This window comes from Botryllus schlosseri, chromosome 5 (genome assembly GCF_051294905.1).
Source record: "Botryllus schlosseri isolate E-star chromosome 5, Bs_hap1, whole genome shotgun sequence".
NCBI classification, from domain to species: domain Eukaryota; kingdom Metazoa; phylum Chordata; class Ascidiacea; order Stolidobranchia; family Styelidae; genus Botryllus; species Botryllus schlosseri.
In genome coordinates this window covers 8,142,580-8,161,476 of record NC_137240.1, presented here as the reverse complement: position 1 = coordinate 8,161,476, position 18,897 = coordinate 8,142,580, and the positions used below count along the sequence as shown (strand labels likewise).

General features: G+C 40.7%; 2 protein-coding genes across 2 annotated transcripts in view; both read left to right on the top strand.

The window, feature by feature from the left end:
* The window catches only part of LOC145438903 (radial spoke head 10 homolog B-like), a 260,639-nt gene that overhangs the window by 26,631 nt on the left and 215,111 nt on the right, over positions 1 to 18,897 (top strand). The gene's annotated exons all lie outside the window — the stretch shown is intronic.
* LOC145438910 (sphingosine 1-phosphate receptor 2-like) lies at positions 5,062 to 15,159 on the top strand. Its single transcript, XM_080316303.1, has 2 exons — positions 5,062 to 5,263; positions 12,454 to 15,159. Exon 2 carries the CDS (start codon positions 12,499 to 12,501, stop codon positions 13,843 to 13,845), a length of 1,347 nt encoding a protein of 448 aa, XP_080172429.1. The 5' UTR covers positions 5,062 to 5,263; positions 12,454 to 12,498; the 3' UTR covers positions 13,846 to 15,159.

Sequence of the window (18,897 nt, the reverse complement as noted above, 5' to 3'; positions counted from 1 at the left end):
TTCATGTGTTCGAACCGCCATGTCCAGTTTGCAGCTTAGTGATTATCACCATTTCTGTACTCGGTTGAGCGTATGACACAAGTAAGAAATCTGGATACCCAGTTAATGGTGCTATCAAACGCCATACAGTCCCACATGGATGATGCCATTGTCAGAGAAAAGGCGCCATGTTATTGTAAATATGTAACATCGCAATTAGTCGTAGATGTTGCCTCCATATTTGCTGGGAGTTGGGGACAATGTTGCATAAATCAGTTGTTTTAGTGCAGTACCTAATTTCAATACAGGTCTGTCGTATACACTTTGTCGCAGTTCTGATTTATGCCACAAACTGCTACATTGGTACAGCCGGAGATTTCTAGAAAATACATATCGACATCATTCCATATTTACTATTCTTTCCGCCGATCACCATGACTGCCATGCAATCTGCGGTGATCTCATTCATCGGACAAATACTTATCAACCCCGAATGTTTAGTCATCGCTTAAGAATTCCATCTTTGTGTATATCCCCACCGGGACACGTTCGCGCTTGTTAGGACGTTCAGTTATTGTACGCGGGAGTGTCGGGTTTCAATTTCTGTTCAATAGCGATTCATTTCAATCGCGTTGATACGATTTCGTGGTGCTCGGCCAATATTGTGGCATTGTTCGCTCCCGCGAGATTCACGCGCGTACGGTTTTCGTGTATCGTGTCACTCTCCTTATAATTTTGAACGACAGGTATATGGGTGTAGTATAGGTATCGCCAGCAGAGAAATATACAAATAAGGTATCGATGATATGTATACCACATTGGAATGAATGCAAGATTCCATGATTATGTAACTACACCAAGTTTCTGCGTTATTACTTCGTACAATGGGATATTCCAGACTGCATTATAGCGCACCGGCAACCCGCATAATAGTACTCTCTTGTCACGGACATGCTACAATCGATTATTATCTTTACACCGATGATGCAGATATTACATTAATAGTATCTGGTAGAATGACGCATTATTCGCTTATCCTACAGTCAATGCATCGCTGCCTACGAACATTTGTTAGGGGTTTGGACAAAAGTGTTAAGATTCCGTACTTGTGCAACAAGATACTACTATCCCTTGATTTCACCTATAAACTAAATCAAGGATTGTGTCAACGTGAAGCATTTTGATCGATGAAATTCAGAGATGTATAATTGTATAAGCTATCATTTTGCCTGCCTCGCCTGTGATAATAGCATTGAGGTACTCAATTATCGTCGGCATGCGGCATATTCCGAATTCATTCAATACATTTAGCGACGATGTCACAAATCATTTTATTGATGAGCATAAAGTTATATAGTTCTCCAGACACGAAGATCTCCGATTGACTTCATCAAAGTTTCCACATCTGCTGGGAATTTTTAAACAACGAGCGAAGTAAAGAAATATGTCGCATGCTTTCGTTTACATCTGTATTTGTGATACGATTGTTGATATACAATGTTCTCTCCAATTCTCTACTAGTTGCTGACGAGTGACGAGTGTCAGCCGAAAATATTCGGGTTCATTTCAATATAGATATACTATTCAATTGTATATTGAAGTTCTGTACCTCCAAGAAGCTCTGCATCTGTGTTTATATATGCATAGTTTGGATGAGTGGAGCATCTATTTGTAAGACATACTCCCGAGATGTAGACATGCTGACATGCGAATTTGGCATGAAAACAACTATTTAATTCGTCTCGAATCACCCATCTTTCCACAGGCTAATACAATTACATAAATGATGTTATTCGATATTGATTATATTCGAATCCATACGGCTCGACAAATTTGGTCTATAGCGTTCTCCCTCACTCCAACGTGAATTGCCGGACCGTTTTTGAAGCTTTATTTCAACCATACAGCAGCAAATTTCCAATTGTTCTCCCGTTACTTGGAAGATTATATAAGTCGTGTTTCGCGAATAGGAAAAGCAATTATTTACCGTTGATTCCCCGGTAATCAGGTTTAGTTAAAGATAACCAAAAAGGCCGCAATCCCCCTGATGCGATTTCGAGACATTACGTTTCGTCTTGAACTTGAAACAGAGCGCCATTAATAATTAAAATGGATTTTTGTATTTCCATTGGCCCAGCGCGGACTTATATTCTTGGTCTTTGATATCATTAGAAATGATTTATTCATAAGAAATATCACTCGCTAGTCGCGAGCCCGTATTCAGATTTATTTATATATGATTTTCATGGTTTTGCTACTCCGTAAAAATTGTAGTCATGCGGATAAATTATCGAAATTCCTCGCGCTTTGTTTGGTGAGTTAACTGCGGCGCGAAGTCGATACGTAAGCCATGCTTCCGCTGGGAGATACGTACAGACTTGCTTTTTGTTGTTGGCGTTCTGAGGATTAATTTGTTTTGCAGCGTGTATTACATCGCTGCTTTGGTTTGGTACGTTTTTCTGAATCCCAGTGTATTTGTGGATAGTTCCTTTTCGCAGTAAACCAGATCAGTATCTGAACAATGTACAGGGATGATTGCGATATTTCAGTGTATATAGACTTAGCAGCTTCCTATCTGTCTCCTATGTGTTGGACTGTGACGTAACAGACTGCTTATTGACGATTATTATCTGCCCGAATATTACGTCTCTGCACGGTATATGCACTATGCATTATGTCACGCACACACTGAGAGAATCTATATTCGTTAACCGTGAAAGTCAACAACTCACATAACAGAATGCAATTGGGTGAAATGTGATATACAAATAAGCAAGGTACAGACAGGAGGCAATATATAACTGAGCCACCCAGGCCAGGATAATATTTCTACAAAAGTCGTTGCACTCAAAACTTGAGGTCATGTAGTGAAAAACACACAACCTCCTCTAAAATAATTGAAATTTAACGAATAAAATAATTGCAAATACAATTTAGTGGTAATTTAAGAACAGAGAGTCGAAACATTGTTTTTTAAACTCACACGCTGGTAAATTACGGATGCGGAAGGTAACTTATTCCATAGAATGACAACGATATATTTTTGATTGAATTAATATATTAAATCACAAATTTCAATGCCCACCAACATTTTTCTGGGCGATGTCTTGTGATTGCCTAGAAGGGCTGTGAATAAGTCGCTCTATTCTACCCACTGTATCCGGGACTTCTCTCACTCGCTAAATCGTATCAAGCTCGTATCTTATCTTGATCATTTCATCTTTTGTATCGCATGTTAGTTACACGAACAGCTAATACTTCGAATTAGTAATGGTCGTTCAGTGCGCAGTGCACAGCGGAAAACTGTCAGTCATACGGTTGTGCTGTTTCGTAGAATTACAGCTATCCCATAATCCAATTTATCGCCGGAGGAAGTGCCTCCATATCAAACACAAATAGGCACAAGAGAAAACCACGTTGTGGTACCAGGTATGGTCGCGTCGTGGCAAAATTAGAGTGGGAATTTCTTTCGGTATGCGTTATTGGCCAACTGCACTATTGTGGGCGATCGTCCATTCGTATCGACACAATACGCGGTGCGTAACATCGTTTTTTAGGCATTTGACGTCGTCAATTCCATGCAATGCGGCGTATCGCGCCGTTATCATGTAATCATATACGGTTCATAAACGTCTTAATATCATAAGATTGCATCAAATATACATTAGTTGCAGGTCACAGGTCTATTTTGAAGGTACTTATTGTGGCACATCTCCGTAATATCGTAATCTCCGTAATGATAGCGAGGCAGGTATTTTTTCAGTTGGATGGCAACTCACGATGAGGCAGTTGCGAAGCAGTTCGATGTGAAATGTCTAATTCATTTTCAGCTACGGCTATGTCAGCGTGACGGCTATTGGCAAGATATTGCGACCCTTCCGTAACGTGATCGAAACGCGTACGTACATTTACTGTACTAACTCCGTATAGTTTTCGTATTATTGGTCCTATACCGTGTGCTGATAGTTATTGGAAGTCCGTCTTTATCCGCTTGAGCTTGGTGATGATTCGTGCTTCACCCTAATTTTACTAGAAAAAAAGCATACAGTGAGATTGTATTGATTTAGCATGATGCCGAAACCGGCAAGTGACATTGATAACGCACAATCAAGCCAGAATTTGATTTAGGTGTGTGTCGTTAGCGTTGCTTGGCGTCGTTTATCCGGCTACTTAAATGGGTTAAAACTGTCATAAATGTAATATTCTATCCAACATATATACAATTATAATATATATGATACTATTACTATGCCACTAGATGACTAGAATATTAGTATTTCGCATCCCCCTAAGCAATGCTCTGTGTCGCAGGTTTAATGTTACATTTGAGAGAAGTCGTATCAATTAACCTATCATTTGCCCTTTTCAATTGCTGCCAAGACATGTCCGTAGACCGGTGGTTCCTACCTTTTTATGGTCACGACCCACGTCTAAATTGGGTAAGGTAATTACTAGAGCAAGTTTTTGTTGCAGTCAAATCCGTGGAAAGTTGCACTTATTTTTCACAAAAGTTGCAGTAAAAAGTTGCATTTAATTTTCACAAAAGTGTCACTAAAAAGTTCCTTTAAATTATTAGGGAATGAGATACTCGAATCGGCCCGTATCCAAGTCACTGTAGCAACACTCTATGTTGGCGACTTGAACAAATCAATAGCCTGAAAAAATTGACCCAGTGAAAATATAATTAGTGACGGTCTAGCCTTTATGTACGTCAAATCAGAAAGGACCTCAGATTTAAACGACAGTGAAGTAATCAAGCGATCTATTTACAATGGTTCCAGATATTCCCAGTAAAAGTTCGTTGCATATAAAATCGACACAAAAAAAAACTTGCAAATAGTTGCATGAAAAAATGAAGAAAAGCTGCAAAAAGTTGCAATATAAAATTCGTCCAACTAGCTTAAAACACGATACTACATAACTTGTAAGTATTTAGGAAGCTGCCGGAAGTTGTAAAAAAAGTTGCAAAAGTTGCAGAAACTCTACTAATTAATAACGAACCCTGAAAACAAGAAAACTACCCCACGTTCAAAAAAGCTGCTTTAAAATTACGCTTTGCTATTGCAATATATAGTGTAGTCTAGTGTGGATCGTGGATAATTGTGACATTAACACTACGCGTAACGCTCTAACCTCATCCGCTTATACGCATGGATTCCAAATCGCCGTCATTACATGCAAGGTACGCCAAAATATCACTGTGACGACAATGATGATGTGATTCGTCCTCCAGAAAACAGCCAACAATGGAATCAATATCGGTTTCATGCGATTATGGGACGTGGTAGGTATGCACATAATTCCATTACGTCGCAAGAAGCCCCACGTAATCTTATCACATATTTGTGCTGGTGGATTGATTCGCAGATCGCCGTGTTTACATTCCGGAGGCGAAGTTGACAAGCCTTTGTTACGACATATTACAAAGCCCGTGGTGGTGTTTCGGTATACGGCCGCCTTAACAATAATATATCACGGTGTTACCGCGAATAATGAATCGCAGCAAACGCGTGTTAATTACAGATGTAATCTCGGCCACGATTCCCAAGGCTACGCATGCGGATATGACGTCTTTTCGTAAGTGGTAATGCCAGACCTTCAATGACGATGACGAGGAATACGGGTTCCCTGAAATCGCTCGTTTATTGGGTCTTAAATTTAGCATTTACGAAGCATCCACATATTTTTTACAAAGCCCTCGGGCGGAAACATTGGGTATACACATACAATCGTCACATTTCTGTTGTTGTGTTCTTGTTTGTCGCTTTCGCATATTATTATGAACTCAAAAATCGCGTTTCCGGGTCTGTGTTATTACCGCGTTATTCTACAAGTAATATTTATTTTCCATCATTCGTCCAACGACTCGCGACTAACCACGTCCAGCCAGAAGTTGATCCTATTTACGCCAAGCCTTAACGATTTAATTTAAAGTTAATTTTTAATGCGATTCGTATTATAAGTTCCGTAACTTATCTTGAACGCGGGAGATTCGAGGTGTTTGAGTTAACGGGGAGCCTCGAGATGCTACAAACAAAGACGGTGCGATAACGCATTGGAAATAATAGGTGCGGTCACCCCGTGTTGGCTTGGCAAATACAGGTGTTTGGGACCATCACGAAACTTTCCTAGTGTGAGTGAGTGTGTTAAGCGTAGGATGTATACCGATAAGGCCGACGGTTTATGAGAATTAAGGACGTATCCCGGATATTAGAAGGGGTTTCGCAGTCAGATTTGCAAAGCGTGGGGATTCGGAATGGATTTGTGTAGAGGTATGATTTGGCAGGCCGGTGTGCAACAAGGTAGTTTTGCTTTCGCGTAATTGGATGCAATAACGGGTCATATTTTTTTACGAACACACACGTTGGAAATGTTGGTATCGAACAGTATTGACAGTCGGAAGCAGCGTAGACATTGGTATCTCATTAAATCAATACGTTTTATTTAATAATTTCTTCTTTTCTTTTTCAAATGCCCGGAGTTTTTAGAACTATCGCTAATGGACTGGGCATTGGACAAACGTCTGTAAAGTGAAGACCCGTGACATCGTCGGCGATATGCTCATTCCTTTATGAGTTGCTAATAGCATTCAATATTATATCAGTGCATGCAGTAGATATGTGGCCGATAAGAGTACATACTGACTATATGGCACCACAGGATGACAGATATTTGTAGGAGCCGTACCGTCCGAATCACCCAGTCATGTTTGTGGAGACGCACGTCGCGAAATGATCTTTTAGGGGACTTGTAATGCGTTCCATTGATTGGGATGCGGCAGTTGTCCACGCAGCGTAACTCTGCAATTCAGTTTACTCGATGTAGCGTTGTCAATTTTAAAATCGAAGTGGGTGATTGAGCACATGAGCAGCGCACAAATCGATACGCATAAAATTTGACGCCTATCAAGATTTGATTTATGGAGGCTATGTCCGCGGCGCTGGCGGTTCGATAGAATCTATTTTATCATGGTTTGAGCGTTTGGGCGGACAGTAAAATCCGAGTCTGAGATCATGCGGATTTGAGAAAATACTGGCGTGACCCATTTCCGGGTTCCAAACACTGATTTTCATAGCATGTACGTTTGTTATCAAGCGACGGCCTTAAATGAGGTCATGACTTCTTCCATTAGAGAACACGGGTTTTATAAATTCATATATCTCTCGTTGTCGTTGATGATCGATAAAATTCCAGTTTATCGGTTGGTTTCTGTACTTGTGTGCAGTATGTCGACTGATTCGGTGTTATAATTGCGTCCGTTACCAGACAATCAAGTACGTCTTCAAAACGGAAGGATTATTACAAATTTAGTACATAGGTTCTTGAAATTATGTTTCTAGCAGATTAATTTGATGCGCCGCGGACTGATAATAATGATTCTCATGTCTCGTCGCAAAATTCTAATTTCAAATTTTAATTCAAATTTAATTAGTGTCACGTCTCGTTCACATTTCGCACAAGATTGTAATTCGCGAAGCAAAGCGATTCAACACGCCAGATATAAATCGAATCACAGACGGTAGAGCGAAATCACCATTACATCAATTTCAGAAGCGTGTCGAAATTCCATCCGTATTTTTCTCCTCGCCGACATCTAATCGGACATAATCTTTTGTCACAGTTGGCAAACATAGCTGTAAAATGAGACGATATTGTCTCGGTTTTCGTACGCGCAAAATTCGTGTTTCGCTTCATAATTTATTAGTTGTGTCTCATGTTGTTTGAGAATTCCGTCTACGTGACGTCGCATCATCGGTGTCTCGGAGTTAGCAGATTCGATGGGCAAATGGTGAATATATAACCGCGCTGCGTGTAGCATCGCAGACTCAGTTCTTTCTATATATACCGGGCTCATGAACTGCGCTGCGACTGATTGGAGCAAAAAGAAAAGTGGAGGTCTGCTGATTTTCATCGACACCTGGAGTTCTCGATATCCGGGAAAGCCGAATCCGCTTGTAAACCAGATAACCAGTTATCTTGAACTCTATACTAGTTCGTTAGTTGAGTGTTGGTCTGTCGTCAGCAGTCATAACATTAAATCTCTATTGGTTAGCGTATTCCGTTTGATGACTACGTCTGCAACGAATGCCCCTGTGTTTAGCACTAATGACCTTGTAGAAAGGTTATCGTTTTGGTTTATGCAAATTAGCTAGTCAATCGGTCGGCGATTAGTCACACTTCAAATACTAGTTCAGATAAAAGAGAGAGAGAGTTGGATACAAAACACTGGCTCAACAGTCAGTTCTCACAGTCAAATTTTAAACTGTTCGCGCTTCCATAATATTTTCGTCTCTCGCTCAAAGGTTTCTGCATTTGCGGCCATGCGACGGCTTTGTTTGTCGTCCCGTTGTTTTTCTTTCTCGCGCGGTCGGAAATCTCCGCGAAAACAGCGAATTCCAAAACACGGGCGACCACATCATAAGCGCGCGATTTAACGGTTTGTTGCTTTCGCTAATCTTCCGCTTTTGGTTGCGATGAGGGTGCTTACATTCTCTAAAATTATAGTTATACTCCGTTTACCGCCCTATCGAGATGTCAAGGACTGCCGGCCTTGACGGAAAACTTGAAAGGTCGCAAGTTGGAATGCTCAAAGAATCTTATCGACTAGATTCTGTAGAATTCAGTGAAGGCCGGAGCTGTGATTCGCGTCTGATTTTATTGCGACACTGTGTGTGGTACAGAGAGCGCATTTAGTAGGATTATTCTTCTGATAGTACCAATCTACAAAGATGAATGTGCGTTTAAAATAGAACACAGCTTTATCCACCTCGTAACTAGAACTGAAAGTGGACGTTGCTTGTCCAATGTCCATGTGTGCATTCGAATCTGAATGTGTGAATGTGAATGTGTGCCTTATGTCCGCCTCCTTCCAATCGTCAAGCGACAATTTAAGAGATCTATTCGGTGACAATTTCCAGTACGGTATAAGGTTGAGATTGTGTTTGCAGCGAGCATTTCTTTGCGAGACCAGGGGTCCCACTAATTCGTCCACGAAATAGCGATGTGTACACACAGTATATTATATTATTTGAACTGCAGCAATCAAATATAATCGCAGAAGTCAGCAATATCGTCACCGGGCCTTAGAAAATATGTTTCGCGATATGGATGTAAACTTACTTCAGAATTATAGCGAATTTATACGATAGAGTTGCCCGTGTCAAAGTGCGATCAAAGATTTAGATAAATCGATAGAGCCGGTCGTTCACCTTGTCCACGCGTGATAGATCGGCGTATCTAATGTGCTTAAGGTTGAAGTAGTATTTTGGCAATGCCACATTTTGCCCATTTCGATTAATCAATTCCTAAATTAATCCGAACATTGACGTGCGTGCTTCGAACCAATGACTGCCCGCGGTTAAGTCTATATGTTGCTTGAGATTAACCCTGCTCCATAAAGCATCGAGTGCGTATGCGTCACGGCTTATTGAAGCCAATCCAACGATAAGATATGAATTTCATTAGACGGATGATTTTCGGTAGCTGCTGAAAATTTCCGTGCGTTCACTGGCGTAACGGCTACTATAAAACAGCTGAAATCCTCGCGGAAGTCGATATAGCATCGCCGTTTGGCATCCTGTCCATGGAATTGGTAGATATGCGATGTGGGATGTGTTTGTCGAGCAGCATCCGTCTGGGATTTATCGTCTTAACCGATGCCAAATATTCCAGCCAAAGTTTATAGGTTGGTACAGATTCTATGAAAGAATGCCCTCAAATTTTCCGCTGATAGAAATGCTGTAAAACAGATAAAAATTATATTGAGTCTCTTTCCAGATACTAGTCATTCTTTTATATGTTTAATAAAGCAAGGTAGGCAAAGATTCTGTTTATAAATGGTATCTTAATATAATAATTCCTGTTCTAGATCACGTTAAAGATAATTTGGTATATTTTCAACCATGCCTAATTCAATGCACTTTGTGACAATGCCGTGCTCCGATCACGTCTTCACAAATATGTCATTTAACCTACCGCGCGTAGCTTTTCACTATACATATTTCGTGTGCTGCGATACTGATCATGGCTTCAAGTTTTCCACAGAGGAAAATACTATCGAAACTATTATTTTCGTTTATGAATCAATCCTTATTGGCAATGTGCGCATATTCTCCGTACTCGAAGTAATCATAACTCACTATTCTACTCGAAGCAGAAGAATTAATAGATCTACTCGTTTCAGATTTGAGTAGTCGAATCATTGCGCCAAGCCCTGGGCTACAGTCATGAGTCTCATGACCACTGACCAGTTATATAGTGTCACGATGAGCACACCCAAAAATTCTGCAAAAGTTCCCTGTAAATTTCAAACTTTGGCATTGATTGACATGTGGGTGTGTTTCAGTCGCAATAGATTCCAGTAAGAGCCAACAAAGCTCTGTTGTTGCAAAATGTCGTATTTTGCAACATTACGGCGTGAACTTGCCTATTACGTCGCATTGCAGTGTATTGGATTTCTCTACAACTAACCAATTTCATTAATGGGTTCGGATTTGATTACGATCTACAATAAAACTTAACGGCGATGCCGCGTTTCGACTGTATGTAATACATGCTTCCTGCTACCAATTCGTCCGCACTTACGATAGCACTATTGCGTCATATTACGTAGATTCGAGACGGCCATTTCTGTCGTGACGCCCGGCAAAATGAGTTATAAGTCAGTCTGTGTAATGAACAATTCCCTTGGAGATCCGGTAGATTAAAGACGGACGAATACTTCATTAGTAACGAACGGAACTAGCAGATATTCCTGGAAACGACTAGGCGGCTTAGCGGATGCCTTCGCGAGGACGAATGGATGCAGGAATCACAGCTATGTGACTCTGAAATTATATATCCCGTCCGGAAAATGGGAAATTGGCCTCTCGATGTCGTCAATAGTGGTACGTTGAAAAGTAAGGAAGCTGATGTGATGATAAAATTCGGTGATTGTTATTATCAAATTTCGATCAAATTGCAGTTATGTAGCATCGAAATCTCGAAACTAAAGCGCTAGGATATAAGGGTAAGGTTTTCCAATTTGTCCAACCAACTGATCCCCATCAAATGCTTTTAATGAAATGTAATAAAAAACATATGAAGCAACGCAAAACGTATTTCGCTCAAGAACATCTGATATGAATGCCAAATCATTGATCAATTCGAATAATAAAATTGTTATCTAATACAAATTCTTGAAAAACTGGATTTTCCGACATGTTTATGGAATTATCGCAGCAAAAATATAAGCCACATGTCCTAGTAACGCGCTACCAGCACTGTAAGACCCAAACACCGCAATGGCGAAGTACTTATATATATATACACTAGGCTTTCACTGGAACACCATCTTCACAGTTGTTTGGATACGATATTTGCTTATTCTGGTATCTCTATCGCTCCGATAACACAGGCCCGCCTCATTGTTTTGCGTATGGGTTTGCTTGTGGGATGTGCACAAACACTCTTGTACGGTAGTAGACCTAGCAAGGCTATTACGTATTAGATAATAAGAACCGACGCAAAGTTTTAATCTACGAAATAAAAACGCGCGGCGATGGCATTTGTGGAATTTTGCTATGTTCCCATGCATATCGTGGCACTTGAAAAGACCGATCAGGGCGATCTGCATCCTCGATTACGGACCGGCTCCTTAATTCGTATTGATGTTCGACAGACACGATCGCCTGGCATCATATTCCTGTATAGCTTCATAATATTAGCGACTGTCAAAGAGACCTGCCGCTGTGTACCGCCTGCCTATTAAACGTTTTGTTGTCGCAGTGCGTATGCTACCCCAGCTGATATATTTGACATGGGTTACAGGTGTGAAATTCTATTCTCGCTCAGGTGGAAGTACTGTATTCCAAATCATGTCAAAGGTAGAAGTTCTAAAGCATTGGGAGTTACGCAAAGGAGGAGCTCTAGAGTAGGTTGAGAGGTAGTGATCCAGTCTTAAGGAATATAATCATGTATTTAAGAGCTACATAACGAATTAAAAGTGCATGGAATGCAAAGGAAATTAGGGCCGCTCAGCTAGGAGTAATTTGAAACTCCCGTCTTTGGTCATTGTACAATGCACAATTGCACATGCACACAAATGCGCAGGCAGAGAATGATCGAAAGTTCTTTTGATTTATCTCGTTAAAGTTGGGATCCCGTCCACAATCTGACCGCGCAAGTTTACTTCGAAAACTACTCACGCAGCAGTAATCAACGATAGTATCGCCCTAGTTTGAGGTGCGCAGTGGTAATATCTTTGTTCTCTCAGTGGTCAACATTACATGTAAATGATTATGATTACCTGCAGCTCGTAAGTTGAGGCCGTAGTTTTCAACATGCATATCTCATAGAATTGGAATTTTTATTATTAACGTGATATAATATTGCTGGCGCATTTTCTGTGTTTCATGAATATCTCGACATTCAAATATTCTATGTTAAAGATTAGCCATGAAGAATCGATTATAATTCAATCTTTCTCTATCACAGCTAAACACTATTATATAGTCTTCTAACTGCTATGACTGCCGCGTTATGAATACATCACCACCTAACACTGGAATATACAACCAAACCAGCAGCGGAAGAATTCCTGAAAAGAACACTGTTTCATATCAAGACACATTCCCGAGCGCCATCAAATGCGAACCGATAGACTCCTTACCCCTGGCCATCGTGTCGGGGGCGGTCGCCACGGCCACCATCTTCGCGAACTTGTTGGTGATCATAGCAATACTGCGAGGATCGTCTCATTTTCACCGCCCCATCTACTGGGTGATTATACATCTCAGCTGCGCGGATCTGATAGTTGGGATAATGCTTTTGTGGAATTACTGCTTCGCGTCGCTATTTGACATCGGTAACACATACAAAAGTTTATTAATGGTGTTCTGCCTATGGGTATCGTCCGAGGCATCCTCTACCATAGGGTTCGTTCTACTTGCGATTGACCGTTACGTGCAGATATTTCACAAACATTTTCATCGAGCCTACGCCACACGGGTGACTGTGGGAATATGCATCGCTTTTGCATGGGTCTACTCTCTTGGCGTATTTTCGATAGCGCCAATGTTCGGGTGGTCTTGTCATAACTGTACCTGTCCGCATAAGGAGTACATGCAGTGCATGCCGATGACTGAATGCTCCCAAATCCTGCCGCCCTTCACGAAAACCTACACGCTCACCATCGCATGTATGCTGGTGGTGTGTATACCGGTACCGGTGGCGATTTACGGCACAATATTTTTCAAAGTCAAGCAGGCCGCGCCTCGCGTACTGCGGCAAAGCAAGCGGAGACATGACATGAGACTAATCAAGACTTTATCAGTGATATTAATTGTGTTTATTATAACGTTAAGTCCAGTCGCGATACTGTTGTTTTTCGACTATACGCAGTCGGAACGCGACGAGGTCATGATCAGCATCGCGTTTTACATATTTGTGCTGGCTTTCCTGAACTCGCTAGCTAACCCTTTGTTGTATATATGGCGGATGAAACCCATCCGTACTTCGATACGTAAGCTGTTATGCCTTTCCAACGCGTATGGCTCACGTCGGGACATAACCTCGCATTACAACAGCGAGAACCGTTCGCCCACCATGAACCGTCACGACGCGCCTGAATCTCGTTTCTTAGCAACCGACAACAACAACAAACCTCACGCCGTGACTCTATGCCTACGTCAAATCAAAAGGGGAAGGTACAGCAACAGTAAGACGTCCACGCCCTTGTCTGACAGAGCTTGCAACCACCGACACAAGTCCATAGCAAGAATATCGCGCGACATCGACCGTGAGATGGAGAGCGACAATCCGGAGGAAAGAGACTGTCTGGACGCCGCACAGGCTAACGGAGGAAATTGCGTGGTGACCGGAGTATGAGAAACCAGGCTACGGCAAAGAGCCCGTTTGTTAGCGAAGGAATCCAACCCGTTCTAAATGGGATGAGACGGAATGGAATTTTGCAACGTTGCGAAAAAAAATGACTGAGCTCAAGGTTTTGGCTTGGAGAGGCGTATATCACTCATTATGCGGCGTTGTTATGTCTAACGCGTTGCCTGCGACGCTTGCGTCTCATGTGTAACAACGATACAGGGCGATTCTTGTGGTACGCCGACGGTCGGTGATAAGTTGGTTTGCTCACTGTGTTTACGATTCATGAGGGTATTATGTTATAGATAATATATTTCTTGGAACGTCAACCATGACGTTCGGAATCACTGTTGGAATGCGCTTTTATGACTTTCGCCCGTCCGAATTTAACACTGAACAAATGTCTAAACCAGTGCTTTTCAACCGTTTTTGAGAACCGTACGCATTTTTTCCTAAATTACATCTGCACAAGCAAATCTAAAGTTAGTACACACAACGAAAATGCAGAGAGTTCACACTTTTTTATTCAAATGTCCGACAAGTAGGCTATACCGATTTATCAATGGCATGGCTGCTGCTGAATATGGCAATTTCTTCAAAGTTCTCCGTATCAAGTGTCTGATCAAGAGGACAACTCATTTTCCTCGTGTTGATGTCAACTGGTGCACTAAGGACCTTCTTCCGGCCAAAAAAGATATGGGGTTTTGTACATGAACTTCTGCTTGGATGGCCCGGTCTTTACACCCGGACCAGACTTTTGGCTACGTAATAATGTTATGGTGCAAATATTAATTCACTCGGGCAGGTGTGAGACAAAGTTATTGAAATATCTGCGACTAGCGGAGCGTCTAAGACCGATAAATTTGCACTTAATATACTATTACATATATTTGAATCCACGCCTGAAAAAGTAACTTATGCGCACAATATTTATCTGCACCAGGTTTGCCATACGCACTGCAATTTTTTTCATCCGCACAAGTGCGTACCATCCATCCCACGGGTTGAAAAGCACTGGTCTGAACTCTGGACTGTGTGATGCCAGATTTGCATTCTTGGGCGTAATTTTATTGTCATGCACCACACGCAGATTAGTTACCTTTCAATTTTGAGGAAATTTCAATATTTTTTCATCATAAAGTCATGGGAAATGTGTCGTATTTCCTCAGTGCGATCATAGGTTATCTAAATTGTGGAGAGTTAACTTGCTCTCAATTTTAGTAATTGTGGCGCCACAGTAGATATACGCAGTTCCGGCTCATGACTACGTACGTAACAAAACGACAAAATGTGGCCGCAATCATGGATATCTTAATCCGAAAAGGAGCAATGGTTCCAACATGTCCTGGTTTTCGGATTAGCGCTGATTTAGCGAGGAAAACCGTTATTGTAATGTCGTTTTAGCGTACTTACGGTACTTGCGAAGGACGAGGCGCAGGTAGGCTCTTACAGAATATACATCGCAACCTATAGGCATATGCCAAGGTATAAAAGTAGCAGGAACGAGCGATCTTTCAGAATACAGCGAGATATCGTCATTCTAAACTTGGCAAATCCAATTTCCAGGCCGAATGTGTTGAAGGCTTTCAATATAGGTTCGCCGTGACCGTATTGGTAAGCGGCTCGATAATAGGGTTACCATATTTTGAGAACCGAAAAGAAGGACACTTTTCAAAAATCCTGAAAGCTCTAACATCGGCAAAGAAAACTGGTGAATTCGATAACTTTTCAACCAAAATTTGTGTGTTGACTAAAAAAAGGACTTTGTCTCGACTCCCGAAACACCAGCTTTTTCACGATACTTTTGTGGTGATGACTAAAAACTAGTTCGTCTCTTTGTCGTATCCCGCATTACCCACTTGCAGTTCTACTTCCAATTGTGTCTCGAAGTGACTTTTTCATGGCATTTTGAATCCTTTACTGAAAAAAGAGGATCAATTCCCAAGAAAGAGGACATTTATGCATCCTCCGCGAGGACAGTTTCAATTTTGTCAGAAAAGAGGATAAATCCTCTTGAAAGAGGATGCATGATAACCCTACTCGATTGTGATTTCGTAAGCAGCATACCTTCGACCACTGAGCAGTGAGCACTGACCAGTCGTATTGTATTTAACACGAAATTGGTAGGACGATTGGTGATCAAGGAATCACCATGCTGCTACTAGTGCTACTGTACGTACTAGATTTTGTCGATCTGCGATCAGGCGGTGGCCATCATAACCCACTCCATACTGTCATCTACCGCCAAGGATAGATTTGAATTCGAAGTTTTGAGTGAGTACCCACAGTGACGTTTAGCGTACACTGTACACCGTGTAGACGTAAAATGTAGCCTACTCAGTACTGCACACTCAGTCAGATAGTGATGTCAAGCGTCAAAAGTCTACGTTTGGATAAAAAAGATTTTAGTACGAAGTATAAGTATTAATCAGTGAACAGATACACACAAACACGCTTGAGGACTGGATCGACTATTGTGTACGGCCCAGGCGGCATCAGACGAGTGAATTTACTTTTGTTTGGCTCACGTATCGCGTATCGGATTTGCTTGGTATTTGGCATTCTTCGCGTCTGAAGGCAACAACTTCTTTAGTTTGACTAAATATACATTGTACATTATTCATTAACATCATATATTGGATAATGTATATTCGAGGATTGACATTGTTCATTGGACAAGCCACATAAGAGTTCTTCTTTGTCTTCTGCAAATCATTCACAGCGTTGGATCGGCTTCTATTTCGTCAGTAGATTAAATGTTGCAACAAGCGGCACGAAAAATGTTCATGATCAAATCTGTATTATAAAGTTATATAATGTATTCGATAACATTATTAAAAGCAGGGCTGTGGAGTCGGTAAATTTTACCTCCGACTCCGACTCTAGACATTTTCATTATACCGACTCCAACTCCGACGCCCGAGTCTTTAAACGTACCGACTCCGACTATTTTCTTAAGAGAACTCCGACTCCAAGAGTATTACCAATTTACTTCGACAATTATATGCCACAGTGACGTTTAAATCACAATCATAACCATTAAACATATGCAAATATATGATTAACGATGGCATGTAAAATTGTTTCATTGTGGCACAGCTCGAATTATTCACCGTGCATTGTGCAATTACCATGGACTAATGTCAAATATCCTTCCTTTTTTACACGTTTTTATAATATGAAATCTGTAATATCTTAATATGTATGAATCATTCAAACACGACATATATCCAATCCTGTATAATTAAAATGTAGATAAAACAATCGAAGTGTAGCTCTCGTCTATGAGTCAGCAACTAATACAGAGATGTAACATACTAATTTTCTCATTACACACTTTACTGATCACGAACACACACACTCACACATATTGATGCACACTCACACATATTGATGCATGTTTGTTGCGCCTTTTTCTTTTCAACTCCTCAAGTTGTGCCTTTATCGGAGTTGTGGGGGGATGTATGGTTATGGCTCATACTGTCACGCATGACTTGTGTTCATGCTGACAAAGACTTTTGTGTCAACTCACTGGAGTTGAAGGTAGTGACAAGTGCAAGTTTCAGTTAAGTCTTTCGTTGCTTTATTTACAGCTTAATCATTTATTTGAGTATAAAACTCACTAATAAATGCATAATTGTACAACTACTAATAAACCTTGGCCAGAAACAAAATTTAGGAAGTAATGAAATAGTATATGTCTAGTCTACATGCACTTACTCAAGTATTCAAGGACTATAGGACTTGCTGTCTTTCTTAATCATTTGTTCGACGCAAGCAGCTAAGCTACACCACAATTATTTTTAATTTCGTCAAGTGGGAAGCAGCGTTTGGTTATATTTACATCAATTTTACAATTTTACAAAACCCGACGATGTATTTACTCTGTCACAGTATCATGGTATAATTCCAAAAATTGCATCAATTTGTGACTGTATCGCGACGATGCATATTGCGATTTTCTTCCTCTATGTTACTGAATTATAATTTGCAAATAATGTCCAATTTTATCTATATAGTAAGTAACAATGAGGTGGTCAAAGTAGTCAAGAAAGCTACTCAAGTAGAAGTAGACGTAGCGACAAAAAATCTACTCAAGTACGAGTAGAAGTACTTCATCCATAAGCCACATAAAACTACTTGAAGGAGAAGTAAAATTGGCTGACTTTAAATCTATACTCAAGTAAGTACGTAGCTTTGAAAACTGTCTTAATTCGTTCGCATAGACTGTCAAAAGCTGCAAATCGATCTATGCGGAAGGTGCAGAGAGCTTGATTAGTATTGATGCATCCCAGGAGGTAGCAATTCCCGACAGAATAAACATTCATTCGCATTATGGGATGCAAATTATAGTATTGATATGAAAATACGATCCTAACCCTTTGTTTACTAGAAGACCCCGTTTTAGAGAATATCATGGCATGGCGCCCTACCCCATATTATAAGCCCCAAGTTTAGCCGAAGAGCAATACGGATAAGTTGTATCGGATACGGTTTCAACCCTTTGCGTGATTAGTAAACGTTAATAACAAATATTGTGGATCGTAAAATTTATATTTAGTGTAGATTTATTTTCGGAAAATAGAGGCATTACTACACTTGCTTTTATGCTGCTACATTGTTCTGCAGACAAAAGAACTGAAAGTAATTAGAACTCAAACTATGATACTCCGAGTATCATACTCGGAATTGAAATAGAAGTACAAATACCACTTCTAAAAAGCGGAAAATATAATTAATGTCTTTTGTCCATAAAGCTTCAAAGGTGGTATGCTAAAATAGGTGTAACGTTCCAGAAAGTCGGATTTTCCAGATTAGCAGGACATTCCACGGGCTGCTAGATAACGATAGGATAGGTAATTGCTAGATTGCGAAACGGTAGTTTCAAACGTTATGTTGGGCCATATTTACTGTGATGAAATATTTGATATGGGCGACAATGCGGTGTGAGCGGAACCATAAACAATCCTGTACCTAAATTTTATCCACTGATACTTTCTTGCAAACATATTTGTCACTCCATAACTACTGGGCGCGAAGCGCATCAAAATTTCTGGGCTT